The sequence below is a fragment of the Pseudorasbora parva genome, chromosome 10, assembly GCF_024679245.1.
Source record: "Pseudorasbora parva isolate DD20220531a chromosome 10, ASM2467924v1, whole genome shotgun sequence".
NCBI classification, from domain to species: Eukaryota; Metazoa; Chordata; class Actinopteri; order Cypriniformes; family Gobionidae; genus Pseudorasbora; species Pseudorasbora parva.
The window spans coordinates 29,787,353-29,807,136 of NC_090181.1; the positions used below are offsets into that span (position 1 = coordinate 29,787,353).

At 37.1% G+C, this 19,784-nt stretch overlaps 2 protein-coding genes across 8 annotated transcripts in view; one reads left to right on the forward strand and one right to left on the reverse strand.

Annotated features, from left to right (window-relative positions):
* Window positions 1-11,771, reverse strand: part of gpr137c (G protein-coupled receptor 137c) — a 37,097-nt gene extending 25,326 nt beyond the window's left edge. The window contains exon 1 of one of the 2 annotated variants that reach the window (XM_067455821.1): window positions 11,037-11,771. In XM_067455821.1, coding sequence (XP_067311922.1) covers window positions 11,037-11,507 — 471 coding nt within the window. In that variant the 5' untranslated portion in view covers window positions 11,508-11,771. The remainder of the gene's footprint in view (window positions 1-11,036) is intronic. The other variant, XM_067455820.1, reaches the window with a different exon arrangement.
* Window positions 11,772-12,597: 826 nt separating this feature from the next.
* txndc16 (thioredoxin domain containing 16) overlaps window positions 12,598-19,784 on the forward strand; it is a 39,419-nt gene continuing 32,232 nt past the window's right edge. For 3 of the 6 annotated variants that reach the window (XR_010908086.1, XM_067455807.1, XM_067455808.1), the window contains exons 1-8: window positions 12,670-13,116; window positions 13,285-13,367; window positions 13,516-13,589; window positions 14,478-14,552; window positions 14,670-14,791; window positions 14,887-14,977; window positions 18,548-18,704; window positions 18,820-18,986. Coding sequence is in view for 5 of the 6 variants with exons in the window: in XM_067455807.1 (XP_067311908.1) it covers window positions 12,975-13,116; window positions 13,285-13,367; window positions 13,516-13,589; window positions 14,478-14,552; window positions 14,670-14,791; window positions 14,887-14,977; window positions 18,548-18,704; window positions 18,820-18,986 (911 nt within the window). In the remaining variant the exon portion in view is untranslated. Of the gene's footprint in view, window positions 12,617-12,667; window positions 13,117-13,284; window positions 13,368-13,515; window positions 13,590-14,477; window positions 14,553-14,669; window positions 14,792-14,886; window positions 14,978-18,547; window positions 18,705-18,819; window positions 18,987-19,784 lie in introns of those variants that run through there. The other 3 variants (XM_067455809.1, XM_067455810.1, XM_067455811.1) reach the window with 3 other exon arrangements.

Sequence of the window (19,784 nt, forward strand, 5' to 3'; positions counted from 1 at the left end):
TCATCTAGTTGTCGGGTATAATGCTAGATTTAAATGCGTCATATAGGACACTGATGAGAATATTGCTTTAACATATTTATAAAGATAATGCACTCTGATGCTATTGACAGCCAATATAAGGAAGGAAATCCCACAGAATAGAATCTTGTTTTTAAAAAGGGCATAGAGCAGTTTGATTTATTTGTTGTTTGTTGATTTTCAAATATAAAACTCGTTTAAATGTTTTCAGTGTGTGCATTGGTTCTTTTTGAACACTATCTCATTTGAACAAACCCGTGATAATATTGATAACCGTGATAATTTGGGTCACTATAACCGTGATGTTAAATTTCAATACCGTTTCATCCCTACCGTGGTAATTAAAATCAAAAGGGTTACACAGGATCTTATGCTAGCTTTGGCAAAACAACAACAAAACAAAAAAACTATTGTGTATAGCCTATAATAAAACATTCTGGATAATAGCTACTAATAACACCAAATTAAATCCAAATAGGAGTTGTGCTTTTATGCTAAAATATACATTTTATATTGACATTTTATTAATTTTGGAGACCCTGTTGCCATACAAATCTGAGATTGCACTTGCTGAAAAAAAGTAATTTCTTTTAGTTTTTTTAACTTTCTATTCAAAGAATGAAAAATTGCATGAGTTTCCACAAAAATATTTAGCAGCACAGCTCTTATCAACAATAAGAAATGTTTCTTGAGCACCGAATCAGCATATTAGAATGATTTATGAAGGATCATGTGGGGAAAAAATAAAAAATAAATTGTGTGTGTGTATATATATATATATGTAAAATAAAAAAGTGCCATAAAATGTCACAATATTACCGCTTTTACTGTATTTTTGATCAAGTAAATGTAGCACTGGTGCACATGAGAGACTTCTTTTTTTTTATTACCAACCCCCAACTTTTGAACGGTAATGTACATATTCGTTTATACCACAACATATTTACACCGATGTATATAACAGACTTTTTTGCTACTGTACTAAGACAAGGTAAATAATACACTTTTAAAAAAAAATGAAACAGAGAGAATGAGAGTGGTAAATAATTATGCAAGAGTTAAGAAGTGAACTATTTTTGGTACAGAACACCTTAACTAACTAGTGGGCGTCAGACACTGCAAAAAGTAGTACAACATGGCCCCTTTAAGATACTGACATAATATAGGAGACACATTTATGTCGAGAAACAACAACTGTATTTACCAGGAACAAACAAGCGGCTAATTTAGGAAGCGGGAGGATTAAACGTCTGTTTTCCTTCAATGCTCTTGTGGACTGTCCTCGTTATCCACATCTTCCCTTTACAAGACAAGCAGGTCTAGAACCTAGAGATCCCTGCCAAAGAAACTGTGGTGGCCTAGTTACAGATTAACAACAGCCGTCCTAAACCTCTCCTGACACAAAAGCACAAATGCTAAAATCATTAGGGGAAAACAAATTCCAGCATAGACCTCTCCAAGTCAGCTGTCAAAGGGCAAAATGTGATTCATTCCAATGAGGGACAGCCAATGAACAACTCAAACAGGTGCTTAAGTTTGTTAAACAAATTATGTGGCATGGATCTGTTACTGATCCCGGTCATGTGACTTAGTCCCAAAAATGAGAAGCACTGGAGGAGTGTAAACAGCAGTGAGAAACAGACATCCGCCTAATATCATAATAATACACCAAACTTGCATATCTAGGGATGTTTTACAATTACTAAGAAGACGCTCAGAGGGTGAGCGTGGAATAAGAAAACAACATTCCAGTACGCTGTAATGGAGCCGAGCGGGGGCGATGCCACCATTTGGCTGAGCGTTATAAAGATTCCTTAGCAAACTGAATTAATAAGAGTCTCTGGGATGATACGGCTGCAGAAACAGGCCCTCAATATGTGGTTTGACGTGACATAAATCTGAATAAATATTATGCTCAACAACTTTTATGGTCAAGAAATGAGTTAGGTTTGATATTAGTGTCAAGGATATTTCATTCTTTCAAAACTGTAGAGAATCTTTTTTAAAGAAGCAAACTTATGCAACTAGCAAAATTTCACACTGCACTGTTTTATAAAACAATATATTGTTTTAGTTTTAACTGATATATACCAAGGGGAGGGGGGCATGTTTTTGTGACATACGAGGACACATATGCATAATGACATGTGTATGAGATAGGTATTATAAGGAGAGCATGAATTATGAGGACATTGGCCATGTCCCCACTTTTCCAAACGCTTATAAATCATACAGGATGAGGTTTTTTTTAGAAAGTAAAAAGGCTGAATGTTTCCTGTTATGGGTAGGTTTAGGGGTAGGAGCAGTGTAAGGGGATAGAAAATACGGTTTGTTCAGTATAAAAACCATTACGCCTATGGAATGTCCCCATATGTCACAAAAACAAACTGTGAGTGAGTGTGTGTGTGTGTACTTGTTTATATTACAATGTAATATAAACCTGAGATCACCTACATCCAGCGGTCCCCAAAATGTAAAAGGATTTATAAACATATATATGATGTTTTTTTGAAAATGTAAAAATGCTGAATGTTTCCTGTAGGTTTAGGGGTGTACAGTTTGTACAGTATAAAAACCATTATGTCTATGAGAGTCCCCACAAGGATAGTGAACCAGTAATGTGTCCAAATTTTTGATCTGTACTGTATGTATATGTATTATATATATACGATGACGGACAGATGATAAACAGTAACGTAATCATCCACGTCATCAAAGGGGCTTGGATTATATTTGTTCAAATCCTAAACGGAGAGCTTTTTTGATACATGCATTCACCTTCACTATTTGTCTATGAAATGATGATCATGTTGGTAAGTACTCTGTGTTTCTTTAAATTCTTTTTTTTACAACACCGGCTTAGATTGTTTAGATGGGGGGGTGGGGGGGGGGGGTGAGTAAATGAGTGTTATTTTGGCAAGGTTGCCAGCTAAAATTTGCATTCATGGGTCTATATATCACATAATAGTCGCTTCAACCCGCGGACATGGAAAACCCGCGGGAAAAAAATGCAGACTTGGCAACAGTGCAGTTGAGTTCTGTTGACATTAGACAACTAACGTAATGCATCGCTCCGTTGCTCTGATTGGTTGTAGGTCTATCCAAATGAGGTCTTTCCTGGTTCGGTTGAAACACGCCCCATAATTACAGCCCAAAGGAGCAGTTTCAGAATCATTTTGGCTAGAATTGAGTATGACCAATAAGGGTAAGTGAAATTCACATTAGGGCGGTCACTTTTTACTCGATAATCGAATATGCATTCGAACATGACGTGAAATATCCGTAATCGAACTATAAATAAACTATACGGCAGAAGTGTGGACTCGAGTCATGAATTTGCTGACCCTACAAAATGTACAAAGACTTGCAACTCGACTTGGACTTTAACATCAGTGACTCGTGACTTCACTTGGACTTGCGCCTTTTGACTCGAGAAGACTTGCTACTTCCTATGAAAACCTGGGGCAATTTTTTTTCACAAGGCCGCGCCGCTCTCAGTGTATCTGCATCTGTGAAAAAATGTGCACCTTTATGCATGCAAAGAGCACGTGCGCTGCATGCACGACATCCAATCACTGTAGTCCCACATTGGTTTGATTCGACAGTATCCTACCAAGTCTGCGTATAACACGTGACTTTGGGCATCTTTTTTTGGCAAGCCGCGGTAAAAAATCTTGAGTTGCGGGTCGCGTTTTTTGGGCTTATTTGAAAAAATGTGGTTGCTTGTTAGGAAAATATGACAAGCAACTTTGTTTCTTTACATTTATGGTCGCTGTTTTGTCCAAATACATTACCTGACACGGTCTTCTCACAGCTAATAGCCATAGTGCAACGATACAAGTGCTGTAGTCATTCGTCCTCATACATCCCGCCTCCTTCCCCTCATTGAAGAAAAATCACGTTCAATGTGCAGGCATGTGATGTGACGTTATAAATGTAATGATAGTTCGAAGACGTAAATAGACGAATACATTTTGTTTTTTGTTTTTTACAAACAATGCAACCAGCAGATATGTACAGAGATGGAGAGGAAACAGGGAAGTGAGCCACCTAATTTAATTTTAAAAATATTTTTTATAATGTAGGCTATTTATTATGACAGGCTATTATAAACAAAAAAAGAAAAAAAAAAGTATAGGCTACTAATAATAACAGTTGGTATGGTTCGAATGTATTTTATTATAAATATGTCTCTATATTGCAGCGCTCTCAGTGTTTTCCTGGGCACCAACTCCCAATCATAGACTGTAAAAAAAAGTGCATATTATTGCTAAATAGTAGCTATGTGACATTAGTAATTTTCAATACTATTTAGAGCAGATTGCACATTGAGATGCAGGGCTTATCCTTTTTACGTTTTTTTAGCATGTTCACCACTGCTCCTAATATGTGTGCATTAACTCCGACTGGAGTTACCATAATAATCCTTCACGTCACTTTTTCTCTTTTTCCATCTCCAAACCTCTTCTGTTCACAGTCTTTATTGCAATTTGAAGAATTTTGTAAAATCCCATCTGTTTTGCTTTTTAAACTCCAAGAGATTTCAACTTAATATGTTGCAGGCTCGTTTATTTATAAATTATTGATCATAAATTATACTGATGATAATAAATAATATAATAATATTGGGCTTGTTTTGGGCCCCCCACCCCTCTAGGTATTCTTCATACCTGAGAAGAATATGAAACAGATGTCAGAAAATCCCTTATAGCCCCACATGTTGTATTTGAAGCTACTCTTTACTCATATCAATGTTGTTGTGTTAATATTAATTTTCTATTATACACTACGGTATACGATAATATTTCAGTTTCAGTGTATGCAATATTAAGAATATTTTCACTGCTTCAAAAGTCATAAGAAAGCCCTTTCCCTCAAGAAACTGAAGTCATATGCTTTATAGCAGTGCTTTTCAAAGTGGGTACAGGGACCCCTGGGTGCCGCGAGGGGATGCTAGGGGGGCCATGGCAAGCTGGCATAAAAAGCATAGCAAAACAAAATAATTGAATAAATTAAACTACTAAAGTAAACCAAAAATAATCTAAACAATATTCCCATAATGGCCCTAAGTTTAGGCTAAAAGGACCCCTGTCTATTTGAAAGTTGAACTGTTTTGCAATATGAGGTCAATACAGGACTGAAGCTGTGCATTGTTCTAGTGCAATATGCTGTTGAAATACAAGCATTTTCTGTGAAAAATTTACGTTTTTTTCACAGAAACATTTACATTTTCTGTTTTTTTTTACCGTGTTTTTGCTTAATGTCATTGTATAATAATAAAAAGAGGTTTAAATAAATACAAATCTTACAGACATACATGATTTGTATCATTTTTATTTTTGTGGTAAGATGACTTGAAGTGACTCAAAACTAAAATGGTAGGACTTTGGACTCGACTTGAGACTTGTTAGCTTTGACTTCTGACTCGACTCGAGACTTGCCTCATCTTTGACTCGGGACTTGTTGCTGTCTTAACAGTGTGTACAATCGCTGAGCTTTAGGAAGCCTCTGGACGGAGCTGAAGTTCAGTCATGGTAATGGGCTTTGGCTTCTGGAACATGCGCTGTAAGCGGACCAATTCTAACAACAGACTGGGAATTCTGACCAATCAGAGCAGAGCAAGCTCGCAAAAAGTAGGGATATGGCACTTTAAAAACCGGATAGCAGAGGTGGGACTAAAAGTCATTGTCGTTGATTTTACCATAGGCTATCAATCCGAGCGTGAGTCCGAAACATTGGAAGAACTAGTTGTTCAACCCGAACTTCCATCGCAAGGACGACTTGAGCAGGATGTTTCTCAAAAATACACTATTCACCATGAGATGCTGCAGCTGTAATTCCTCACCATCAGCATTACCAATTGTGTCCATCAACAAACCCGTTTGTATATGTCAAATTTATTGCAGTGCACATGTGAGCTGTATCAATAACAGCGCATATGTTAGCCAAGCACTAATGTGAATGTAACAAATCTTTATACGAATCTCTACTCAAAGTAAGAATGACAGAGAATCTGCATTAATACTCCAGACGATATATTTCGTCATATCGCCCAGCCCTAATTAGCAGTATTTCATTAAGACAGTAATAACACGAGTTACCCGGTTAGCCAGAAACTTACACAATATAAAACGCAAAATGTCTTTTGAACATCAGTTAATATATATACGTTAATAATTATTCATTACCGTATGTGATAAGGAAAAAAAGCTGGTGCAAATAAACTGGGTACTGACCTAGGCCAGCAGGTTTTGCAAACCCCGCATTGAACTCTGAGATTTGAGAAGCTGTCGGTAAAATGACATGTTTGTGGGCGGGTCAAGATGTTCACGGTATACAACATAGGGCATTATGCAAATGTGTTTTCTAGTAACGTAGAACTATCCGTAATGCTGTGGGATTCTCATTACAGACGACTCATATAGGCGGTTAAGAGAAAAATCTTTCTTATGGGAGACAATAACTTAATTTATCGTGCACTTTTAACTTTGCAAAACATTTGCATTCAAACAGCTAACGTTATATTACACAATGCCTGAAAGGAAATATTCGCACATTTTAACCCTCCAGTATGCCTTTCCCTATAGACTTAATTGCATTAAACAGGACTTTTGGTCATTTTTTTAAAAGTCAAAAGGCTTACATAAATCGAAAGCATGTCACAGATGTCATTTTTGCTTGTTCTGAACCTGGAACATTCTTGTGAAATAATGTTTAAAATAACCCCCGGGCAGCACCAAAAACTGCCGACAGTGTGCCACCGACTGCATCAACAGCAAAATACAAGAGTGAAAAATGGCCCATCTCTTCTCTTTGCAGAGCTTTGCTGATGAGGTCTCATGTGATGCATTACTCTCAAACACCTACATGCAGAAATCACACATGCCTTTCACGAGGGAGTTTCTGCTTCAAGTAAACAGTTGGCGTTGCCATTACACACGCCTTTAATGTGTTTCCTTCACGCACAAGAGTTGCTGAAAGTGTAATTTAAAAAATGAATTGGTCATCACTTTGATACCACCTCAGGGGACTGGATGACAGAGGAAGAATGGAAATGAAAACTGAAATATGACAGTACTTGCTAAGGATAAAATGCATTATTAACAATGGTGCAATTTTTAAGTCCCTTAAAAAGCTCACATTTTCTCTGTATTGTTGGAGTGAAAACACACATTTTGAGTTCCAGCACACAAATGTTTGACAAAACATTATATATGCAAATATATGCATAAAATAGTTGAATGTGATTTCACCAAGTAAAACATGTTCCTGGATCAGCATCCGTGTTGATCTTGGAACAATAGTCTAATCATGCATATCAAATATGAAGGACATGTTTACAGTTTATGTCAAGTTTAGGCTTGTTTTTTTTTTGTTTTTTTTTTTTATGGTTAGGGGCTTCTACGCCATTCTTTTTCACCTTTCGTTTACATATGATTTTAACCGTTAGAAATGTGTCAACCGTAGTGATTTTGGACTATCGTCTCTATCGCAGTTAAAAGACAACTCCCGTGAGAAATGAACCTAGGGGTAATTAACAGATGGTTACCGATTAGATCGTTCTCTGGGATGTGTTTTCTTGAAAATTGAATGTAAAGAGTTTTATCTCTAAAAACAGATTAGCTTATAACGCTTGTCTATGGGGCAAAGGGTAAGTGAAATTAAATCACTAGTTAATACCACTAACAAGGCTCAAAATAGCCTCACAATAACACAGTAGCATAATGAGGGTCCCTACATGCAAACCGAAGCATTGAGAACATTGTAAGTGTACAAACAGTTTAATAAGAAGATACTTTATAAAGACAGTGCATTGCCCATTCACGGACAGACGCCATATTGGAAAATAGTCTCGACTAGTCGAGCAACGAACGCTATGCTAAGTGAGCTGGTCTATAGGAATTAAGTTTGTGAAGTCTAATTATATGGACATTTTTATTTTTATTCATTTATTTTTTCTGTTGCTTTCAGTGCTTTCTTCCGGGAAACAACATATTAGATCTGTGAAGTCGGTCTTAAAGTGACAGCCTTCAAATTCACCTGCTGTCGTTATTAATGCTAATCAAACAACAAAAAAAAGAAAAGATCTCTCACTGCTCTTGACTGAACAGCTTTTTAAACTTTAATAAGAATAAATATATATTTAATTTACACAGTAAAGACTATGCATTGTTTTTTCTACATTTGATTACTTTTATTATTAATCGCAACCAAAATATACGTTTTATTTGCATAATGTGTGTGTAATTGTATAATTATGTATGTATGCATGCATGCGTGTGTGGTGTGTGTGTATATATATATATATATATATATATATATATATATATATATATATATATATATAAACTTGAATATATGTACATGCATGTGTGCATATTTATATATAAAGGACTACATAATAATTATGTAAAAACAAACTTTTATTTTGGATGTGATTAATCGTTTGACAGCACTAACTCATTTAAAGCAAAAATAACTATGTATATTGTGATATATTGTTACGTGAAATAAAATGACTCATATTGTTATATAAGTTTTTGGTCATATTGCCTACCCCTAGGGTAGGGTTAGGACTTTGTTTTTAGACAGGAATGTTGATCCAGAGTAAACAAAAGTAATGATCCAGGAACATGTATTACTTGGCAAAATCCTGGTGACCGTATTAAATGACTGTTGTTGTGTTTTTTACAGCACATTTATATATAATGCTGCATTTAACTAGCTAGTGATTGAATTAAATGAGCTTCCTTTATTATAGCTAATCCATTTTTGCAACAACAAACATCAATTGCACTATAGTGACCACTAAAAGTGGTTATTAGGTCATTACTGTGTCGAACAGAGTACTGAAACACAACACGACCCACTCTGATACGTGGCCCATGCGGGTACAGTACCCCACTGATGGGATTTTGTTTTTTGATGCCGTTTCGAAGTCGGTGTGCTTGCCGTCTTTGTCTGTGCGGTGGCTGCTCTTAGAGCAGAATGCTGCACACCCCTTTTGTTGTGCCTGGAATAGCACAGGATTGAGCAGGGTGATGTAATGCTCTTGCAGCAGGTGCCTCTGATTGGCTCGCACCTTCAAATGCCAACTCGCACTGTTCAGGCAGTGTCTGTACGATGCCCACATCTCAAATAGCTCCCGAGGAATACGCACAAAGGCCAGCTCTCTCAAGCAACCCTCTGCAACTTAATGTGGGTGTAAGGGGAAAGGCTGCAGACATGCATAAATGGCCGTTGCATAAAACAAAGCTGTCAATAAATCTAACAGGACTGCAGGGCTTGTCAGTCAGGTTTGATTGTGCCACAGCTCTTTGTGCTGACTACGGGTGAAAAAAATGCAATATAAGCAAGGTTAGATTAATATCAGCCGGGGTCATGATGTCGGACAGAAAGGGAAGTGCAAAGCACGCGTTCGTTGAGTTTAAGACATGAATAGTAATGAGATACACATACACTTCTAATCTTGCAAATTACGAGTAAAAAAACAAAAACAAAAAAAAACATTTCACCATAACAGGGCTGTTTCTGCGTCAAACAGTACCTTCCTAGACTTTACTCAAAAAAAAATTGAGGGCGATTTGATTCCTTCAAAGGGCGTATTAATAACATTCTCAGACATATTAAGAATCTTTTCAGCCTTGATCTTTTAGTGAAACAAGACCTCCAGAGCAACCGTACATTATAAAAACGTCCCTCTCCTTTTATGAGATTTTTTAATGACTGTATTTTAAGTCATTCCAAACCTGCTACTTGCTTACAAACATAAAGGAGAAGTTTGGTAGAATGACACTTCTCTTTTTCATAAAAAAAAAAAAATACAGACCAGAGGCATTTTAGCTTCAAAATTATGTAAAACACAATAAAAGAACCATAAATATTTTTAATACTACTTATATGCAAGTCGAATCACATGAGTGCCAATTCAAATATAGTACATCAAGACATCTCATGTCTGATTTTAAATACATCAGTATTTTCAAATTTGCAAATGAGATTTTAGAGCTACAGCGAGAAGTGTTTTAAGTATAAAGCAACTTAAATGTAGTATTTATAACGCATTTGATAGACCCTTTTATCCAAAGTGACTTAGATTGGGAAACGGGATCAAAACCATGACGTTGCAAATGGCATATTTGACTGTTTAAGCTACAGGACCTCAACCATTTTGGTCTGCTTCTATCATAAAGCCATCAGAAGACTTGGGATATAGCATGCAGTACTCATACTGACTACTATTATTTTACTTTTATGGTGCTTTTTTGGAGTTAGACAGCTCCTAGTCACCATTCACTTTCTCTATATGGAAAATAGCAGTGTGGACACGCTTCTAAACATCTATTTTTGTGGTCTACAAAATAAAGAAAGCCAAACAGCTTTGTAATGAGATGAAGACGCATAAATGGCGTAAATAACATTATTTTTGTGAACTTTTTCTAGCATAGAATAAGGACGTGTTATGTTCCATCCTCCAGTACACAACGCTTTGGAGAGTAGATGAACAATATTACATCCCCTGCATGATAAGGTTATGCATTCAAAGACGGCCAAGGCTTTACAAAGGGTGGAAGGATGGACCAGAAGTGGCAATAATAGACCTCATTCAGACTGTCCTGTGAACTGCTCTGTTGTAGCCAAGCAGAGGGGCTTGAACAGAAACTGATGACCTCCAGCTGCGCTCTTGTCCCAGTTTCATGAACATGATGAATGTCTCTGAATGGTTTAAACAACATAATTTGCCTGTATGACAGTATTAAGATGCTTTCAATCGCAATTAAAGCATGAAGTTCCAAGTCAGTCAGATGAAGTAAACACATTTGGTGGGAGGGACCCAAGATGTGAGTTGCATGGAAATTGCATTCAACATGAATGCATAAGGATTCATATTCTCTCTAACAGATTACATTAAAATAGAATTAGATCATCAGCCCACATAAAGACGCATTAAGATCTAATACATTGCAAAACAGCAACAACAAATTTAGTTCAATGGAAATTAGTAAAGTAGGACTTACCTGAGCAAAATAAAGGTTGAGCAGACACAATGTGAAGAACTGCAGGCAGACTGGAAAACAATACAGGAGCCAGAAGGGCAAAGGCTGAAGCTGGTTTGCTTGAACAACATTTTTAAAGTAGAAAGAGAAGAGTGTCGTCCTCAACGCTGACCAGAGCAAACACAGAAAGAGAAAAACACTCTGGTAGCTGAAGCGCTTGTATCCGTAGTGCAGAATCAACCAGAGCTGCAGGTAAACAAACACGAAGAGAATCGAATACAAAACCGTGTAGAGAACCGTGAGACCGAGCTGCACGGACGGGGGAACCGCAGCCTGGATCAGTTCGGCGGAGGAAGAGGATGAAGATGATGAAGAGGAGGAGTCCGTCCAAACGCTGACACTGACCTGGTTTTCTAGTAAAAACAACATATCGCCTGGATGCTCGCTATCACGCTGACTTATCCAAAACGTTCTACCGTTTTCCAGTTCCATGAAACTTTTCGTGTAGATGTTTTGAAATCATGAGAAATGTAAAAACGTCAAACTTAATTACAAATGACATGAGCTGGAAAATGAATAACAGACTGCCCTAAGTTGTTATCCTATGGAATAAACTTTAACGCAAAGTATTGGGTTTTTAGAAGAACGGTGTGGGAAACAAATGATTTAAAATAAAAATAAAACGACAGAGTCCCCCAATCTCTGCATAGCAGCTCCCTCCGAGCTAAGAAAAAGCAAACTCTAGAGCTAGAAAAAAAGCGATCAGCTGGCTAGCGTTGCAGCTTTGCCCCCGCCCACTGACCAATGAGAAAAGGCTAGAATCTGACGCGCTTGTGTCGCCATGTTGGCTCTCAGTTGAATGGAGCTGAATGGAAAATTTCTGCCGCATCTGAGCCAAAATGACTTGGCTTTTCTAATACGCTGGGCGAAAAGCTATTAGCGCTCCGCCTATTTTTTTGGAGAAACCAATCATTTTTCTTTTTAAGTGCCCTGCCTCTGGTCCTCTACGGTCTCTTAATTTTCAAAGTATCGGCGTTATTATTCTCAGTGCCATCTATTTTCTTAGACGTTTGCGCAAGTTGCTTTTAATGTAAGCCTGCAGTAGTTTATTGTTTAGACTGGATATATATATATATATATATATATATATATATATATATATATATATATATATATATATATATATATATATATATATATATATATATATATATTATATAAATTGATGGGTGTACAATACGGGGCTTGTGCATGCAATATATTTTTGATTTTTTGTTTTTGTAAGCAAAGTATGGAAGAAATAAGTATCGCTAAAAAAATATAAAAAAATCTCTGCACGGCAGCTCAATCCAAGCAAAGAAAAACAACTCTGTAAAAAAAAGAAAGAAAGGGGAAAAACATGATCAAATGTAGGGAGCGATCACTCTCGAGCCCCACCTTACGGCCAATAGGAAGAAATTGGAAACTGACGCACCAGTCGCCATTTTGGATCTCTTTTGAAATCGTGGTAAATTCGTTTGAGCCAAAATGACTTTTCCAATGGCTTTCGCCGAGGAGCCATAAACGGAGGGTCTGCTTCACTCTCATTGGTTTTCGCATTGGTATTTTGAGCTTTCTGATTGGTGTCCAACACACAGTTAAAACCTCCTCACACATTTGATTGGACAACAGTTCCGCATGTTGTTGTAAATAGGTATTTTTGAGGATGTTTTCTTTTGTAACAATAGTCCGTATTCATTAACTTAAAGGATTTGCGAAAGGGTAATATAGTTTGTTTTTATAGGTTGACCTTAAACATGCAATATGCTAAGCTATGAATGCTGCATTTGCACAGCACAGGCGAGTTGTTTTGACTCGATATGGATATACCCTGCGAGTACCATTGATATAGGTTCATCCCTGATATGAACTCATGTAAATGGATGTAAGTTAGAGGTCCCTAAAGTGGAAAAGGGCATCATGTCCATCGTTTATTTGGTTGCTTTTCTATTTGGCCTGACAGCAAAACAATGTTCCTCCGAAATGATAGAAGATTCCAGCCAGAGTTTAATGGAGAGGATGCAAACAGGGAAGACATCGTTTATATACTTTGGACATCATGGTGAGACTTTGTTAATGTGTTGCAAATGATTGCAGAGCAGTTATAATTTGCAGAGTCATAAATTAGATCAGCGTATATCAATGGGATTTGAGGTGTCAAAAATAATTCTAAGGGTAATTTTTAAAGTGATAAAATTCCAATTACCATAAGTTCTATTTTTACTTGAAGTCAATCCAACCATCGAACTGTTCATGGAGCAGCTCGAGATGTCAGCTGATGCCCTAGAGGACTATGGGATATCTGTTGTAAAGGTGAGTAAAATCTCATTTGATCTCACTAGAGAGTTGCATTAGAATGTAAGCATAAGGAGCTTTGGTTCGTAGTCATATTAGTGTTCCAACTTGGTACATGAAGTTGACTGCTGCAACAAACGGCTTGAATAACTGACTGTTTTTACAGGTGAACTGTTCAAAAGATCCTATAGCCAATTACTGCACAGGAGAAAAGCTAATGACCAAGGCACACTTGTTCAGGTATTGGTTTTATTAATTTACATTCATGTATACATGATGTACAAACACTTCTGTTTAAGAGTGGTCAAATTTAGGTTTTTATAAAGAAATAATTCAGCAATGAAAATAAAGACTTATGGTGTTACAAAAGAACAAATGCAGTTCTAAATAACTTTCTGATTATCATAAAACCTGAAAAAGTGTACGTAAAAAAAAAAAAATAATTAAAAAAAAAAAAAAAAAAAATATATATATATATATATATATATATATATACCGGTATATATTATATAAGCAGGGTTCGTACAAGGTGCTTGAATACTTGAATTTGACTTTAACATTTAAATCCCGGAAAACAGCCATGTGTTTCGAAGAGGTACTTGAAAAATGTTTGAATTATTAAAATACAATAAATATGAAGTTAGTGTTTAAATTTTTTCCCCTGAAAAAAAAAAAACTAAACAAATCTGTATGAACCTTGTGTTAAGCAGCTGTTTACAACATTAATAATAAGAAATTATTCTTGAGCATCAAATCATTATATTACAATGATTTCTGAAGGATCAAGACTGAAGTAATTATGCTGAAAATTAAGCTTTGCCATCACAGGAATAAATGACACTTGAAATATATTAAAATACAAAGTTTTTTATTTTTAATTTAACTTTTTTTTTGTATCAAATAAATGTAGTATTGTGAGCATAAGAGACTTTTTATTGACCCTTAACTTTGAACGGTAGTGTATATACCCATATGATTTTCCTTCATCCATGGAACACATACGATGTTTGACATACTCTGCATCAAAAATGATTAAAAAAAGAACCATAAAAATGGTCTGTATTACTCCATATAGTCATACTGATCTTGAACCCAAAAGATTTTTGTTGTTGTCTTTTATCTTTCCAGAGGCTCTGAAGTCCTGAGGAGCTTTGACATTGATACTGTATTTGATGTCAACGCAATTGTTTCTCATGTCCTTTTGTGAGTTCTTATTTAAAACATACAGTAGCAACGACATTTAAAAAACTTCATATGTTGCCTGATAGAACTACAGTGGCGAAATGTACCTTTGAATGTGTCCTTTTATCCTCCATTCAGCACTGTCCTTTACAATGAAGTCCGTTACATACACACGCCTGCTGAGATGCTGCGCGCGGAGAACGCTGCCAAACAAAACAGTGACATTGTTGTCGGTCACATACCGGTGCTTGGGCTTCCAGGTAAGATCTCTATTCTCTATATGTATTTTGCTTTTAGAGTCTGTTTTCTTGGTTAGAATGAAACAATAACATCTCTTGTTTCTTTTTCTGAACAGAGCACAGAGCTTTGATGGAGGCAGCATTTGTGTATGGAACCAAGTACCAGTTTGTCCAGACAACTGGCTCTCTAGTCCTGAAACACATGGGGTGAGCTTCACATTCCTCTAAAGATCAATATACTTTCAAGCTCTCTTAAAGGAACACAACTTTAGCTTATTTCCAGTGTCCCCCAGAGTTTGATAAATCCTTACCATTAACCATACACAAAGACAAAAAAAATTCTAGACCAATATGACTAAGAACTATACTCTCATTCCGGCATAATAATCAATGATGTACCATGATATTACGCAGCGCCTGAAAATAGGCTAACTTCCGTCAACATAACCAAAATGACAACCTGCTTGCTGAAGACTATTTTCAGGCTATATCATTACTGTATCATTGCGGCGCTACACCCATGGTATGGCGGCAAAGTCAGTCTTTGTACACAATGTAACTATACACATCACATCAAGGAAAATGTTGGTGTTATTTGTCCTTTGTTGAGCAGTAGGCTAGATGGAGCCGTTTACCTCTAGTCTTTGTGCTAAGCTAGGCTAGCGTTGAGTGCGTCAGACAGAATTATGGCATGCACGGAAATGAGAATGGTGTGTATGGACTTATTTAACTCTGGGGGATATGGTGAATGAGCTAAAGTCCCTAAAAGTCAGTGTGTTCCTTTAAAGGTGCCATGTGTAAAAATTGAGGTAAAAATATCCAAAAAATGACCTACACGCATCGAAAAGAATGAGAAGAAATAAGGGCGATGATGTCATTAAAAAAATTTCAAGTTATAGTGCTGCAGAGATATCAACCTCAATTAGCAGTAGCATTACTAGCCCCGGCCCGACAGGTGTCGTAATACCAGTCTCGGCCATGGGAGGCGGTATGCGGGCAACATAACCACCAGCCAACCTGGCGTACTTGAACCTGATGTCAGTCGTGTGGAAAGTACAGCCCACTACTTCATTTCAGTTCAGGGAAGAGAGTGGACAGATGGCCGAAGCCCTTGGCCCCTTAAATGTATCTGATATGATAAAAATAGCTGTTTTTACCTGTTTTGCCGGAAAAAGCGGAAGTGCGGGCGCTCGGCGACTGTTTTCCGTCCCGTCATAATAAAAGTCCCGGTACTCGCGAGCCGTTTAGAATAGGTGCCCTCCAGTGGACGAAAAGTTGCTTAGTGCACCTTTAAAGTATTTTAAAAAATGGCCACAAGGTGTTCTCAGTGTTGTTCTAAAGCTCTCATCAACTGTTTGCATATCCAACAACCACAATATATTTAGCTTACATTTTATTAAAGTGCCCCTATTATGCTTTTGTGGATATTACCTGTCATGCAGTTTCAAAGATCAAAGAGTTATGCTGTGTGCCCACCAAAGTGTTTTTTCACGCAGCTGGCTTCCATATTTAATTGTTTTTAATGGAAGCACTGAGTTTTCAGAACGGCATGAGCATACAAGTTCTGAGCGTTTTTTTTCCTGATCACAGAGAGTTGAAATATGTTGTCATTCCTCTTAACCCCGCCATCCAATCACAGTGAAGGAGGGGCGGGACAAATACAACACCGAGCAACCGCAACATTCTGCTTGTAAAACGTCAACAGATGAAAACAAGGAGCATAATAACAGCAAAAATGATTTAAAACGAGCCAGAGCAAATACTTTACAAAAGCATTTTTATATAAATCAATACAGAAACAAACTATCTGTGAATTAAACGTGCAGTATGCAACTTCTGGCCACTAGGGGTCACTCATTCAAAATAATAACAACAGACGTACTTTGATGACGTCGGGAAAGTGCGTGGGCTCATGGGAGTTGTTGTCATTGTCACTGTCAACCAGCGAATCTGGCATCTCCAGCAGAAAACATGTTCACTGACAAGGTAATGTATTGTTATATTACATCTATATTATTGTTACGTTTAGTTACGGCTTTTCACTTTATATAATGTCAATCTAATGAAATAGCAGCGAGCTACCGTTACTTAACAAACTTCTCAGTAACGTTAGCTAATGTGTGAGACAGAATGTTGTGCGGGCGGTCGCTATGTCAACATACCTATAAGTTGGTAAGCTATGTTGACATATTAACCGTGCATCATAATTTGAGTTACTCAAATTATAGATATGTTGACATGGCATCCGCGATTGTCTAACATTCTGTATATCAACTGTTCAAGGAAATACATTTCAATTTAGTTTATCATTACCAACATATAACATAGTAAATGAGAGAACCAGGACCAGCAATACGTTGTTCATTGGAACACGCGCTGTGTCGCTCCCCACGTTCATCAATCATTCTAATAAACATTTATTTTGGAACTCAGAGATATATGAATTAGTAGATCATTATTAAATCGATATTATATGTAGCTAGTATTAACATATGATAAAAGTGACGGCCACCTTATATTAATTGACCAAGATAGTGGCATATTACCTTATGAAGCTAACGTTACTTTCTCCAGCTACATATAAAACCAATAATAGCTAGTCCATCTGCGTTTTACACATGACATCATCGTGTCACCAAATATACGGATAGAAATATACTTTTGAATCAGTTTTAAAAAGTCTCAGTTTCAGTCTCCAAAAACACAGGATCCGCCTGTTTGAAAAGCCGATGCAATACAAAATGTATACGTATTCAGCTAAACGCGTCTCAATGTGGTCAAGATCGCTATGCAATATGCAAACATACAGCATGTTATGATTATATGATTATTATGTTAGCTGAATGGTTACTTAAATTACCTGTTTATTAAAACGAAAGCGAGATCAGCATATCTCTCTGCAGTCCGAGCTTGTCACGAAGATTTCGCCATCTTTCAAAGGCTTCTCCAAGGTTTACACGTCTCTTGCTTCTTCTACTGTCCCAAAATCTTCTCGGGTCATTTTTTTCACCCGTACGTTTGCGCTTTGTTGAGCTGGCAAAACGTACAGGCAAAGAGTAGTCATGATCCATTATGATACAGACTTTTTTATATGGGTGTTCCCCTTATACTGTCAGTGTTCCTCTTTGAGTTTGGCGGTTCCGCCCGAGATCCGCAGGAAGACGCAAACGTGGATATGACGTGAAAGACGGGCGACATAACGGAAACAAAGACACGGTCCGTGTCTTCGAATTAAAATATTAATTTCTCTGGATTTAGAAGTTAATTGGAACTGTCGGGATAATGTAAACACACAACTTTAAAAAATAAATAACATAGATATAGTGATCTTTTATATTTTTAATGCTGAAACATTACATATTTTGCCTTTAAGATACTAGTAACACTTCCGCGGATATTCCATATCATAACACACCAAAGTTGAAAAAGTTGACTCTGTCGAGCAGATGCTGTTTTCAAACTTAAACTCTATTGACTCAAATTGAAGAGATAAAACCCAAGCCATCGTTACTGTTCATATCACTGTGTATGCAAGTGCTGAGGAAGCATCCGGAGCTGAAGTTCAGTTACGTTAATGGGCATTTTGTTTCCAACATAGAAGGGGTTTAGAGACACAACCTTTTATCGAACCCTTTCAGACACTGTGAGAAATTAGGTGATGCTGCATTAGTGTATTATGAAAGAACATAATAGATATTGTTTGGTTTTATATTAAATTATATCAAATTCTTCTTCTTTGTGTCTCTCAGATGTATCTTGTTCTGTTATCTATCACAGGGCCATTGATTCCTCTTCCTCACAAGCACGACTGTGGTTTTTGCACTGTAAAGGTGTGTCCAGGCAGTCTGATCCATGTCCCAGCATTCCCATGAGGAAACCACTCGAAACCATCAACATACACACTTTCCTCCAGCTGATGGAAGCACCTCTAGTGGTGAGTAAGCATCTTCTACTTCCTGATATTTATGCCAGTTATGATGAAAAGCTGTTATTCTGATTCTCAAGTCTCTTGCATAAATTCATGATCCATTTGTGGACGTTTCTGGCAGACAGAGGCAGAAGTGGACCCGTCTGAGGTAGATGTGTTTCATATCCACCTCAGTGTGCCCGTGCTGTATCTGTTCTCTCAGCCCCAAACCCAGCACCTGGACCGGGCCACTGCTCAAACTCTTGCCCTGCAGCTCCGCGGGGAGGTTGGCGTAGTGCTCATTCACAGGTGCAGATGATGACGATAAAAACAATAGCGCAATCCATAAAACATCAACATTTATGTAGGAAGAGTCTATGGAAACACTTTACAATAAGCAACTAGCTAATACATTACATTTCATGAACCTCCTTTATGGCCCTCGTGCCAGAATCCATTACCACTGAAGCATATTTTGATGGACACTCATAGATTGAACTCTGTTAGAATTCTTTATTTTTCAGTTGAATCTTATGAAAAGATTTTTAATGAACTAAGAATAGATCTATAATTTTTATCTAAGATAAAATTTTAAAATCTATTTTAATCGTTCTTTTTTTTAAATCTCTTTCTCTCCATGAATATAGGCTGGGTAGCTCCCAGACCCTCCCTGGTACAGGGTCTGACATTAAATCATCAAGTATTTACTTTCCATTTTAAATGTCTGTGGAGGAGCTCTGACCTCATATGTGGTACCATTTGAAAGTTTAGAGTCTCTACTTTCTGGAGATGTGCATCACTTTGGCATTAGTTTTACACAAAGTAACTTATTTACACTAAATTACTCTGGTACCATTTCCAGCTGGATTTGGCCTACCAAAATTGAAAAGCTTCCCGTACCCGCAGTGGTCTAAAAACAAAATTGTGGTGTCATTTATATGAAACCCTTTGAAGTTACTTAAAACACTGCTAAAAGTGATAAACATGTAAGTATATGTTGTCTGAGCTGTAATAGCCGCAGAAAAAAGTGTGCTGTCTAGCACCCTCCAGACAGTTTTGGCTGTTTCCACTAAATTCCAGAAAATACTGGAAAAAAAGAATTTTGTC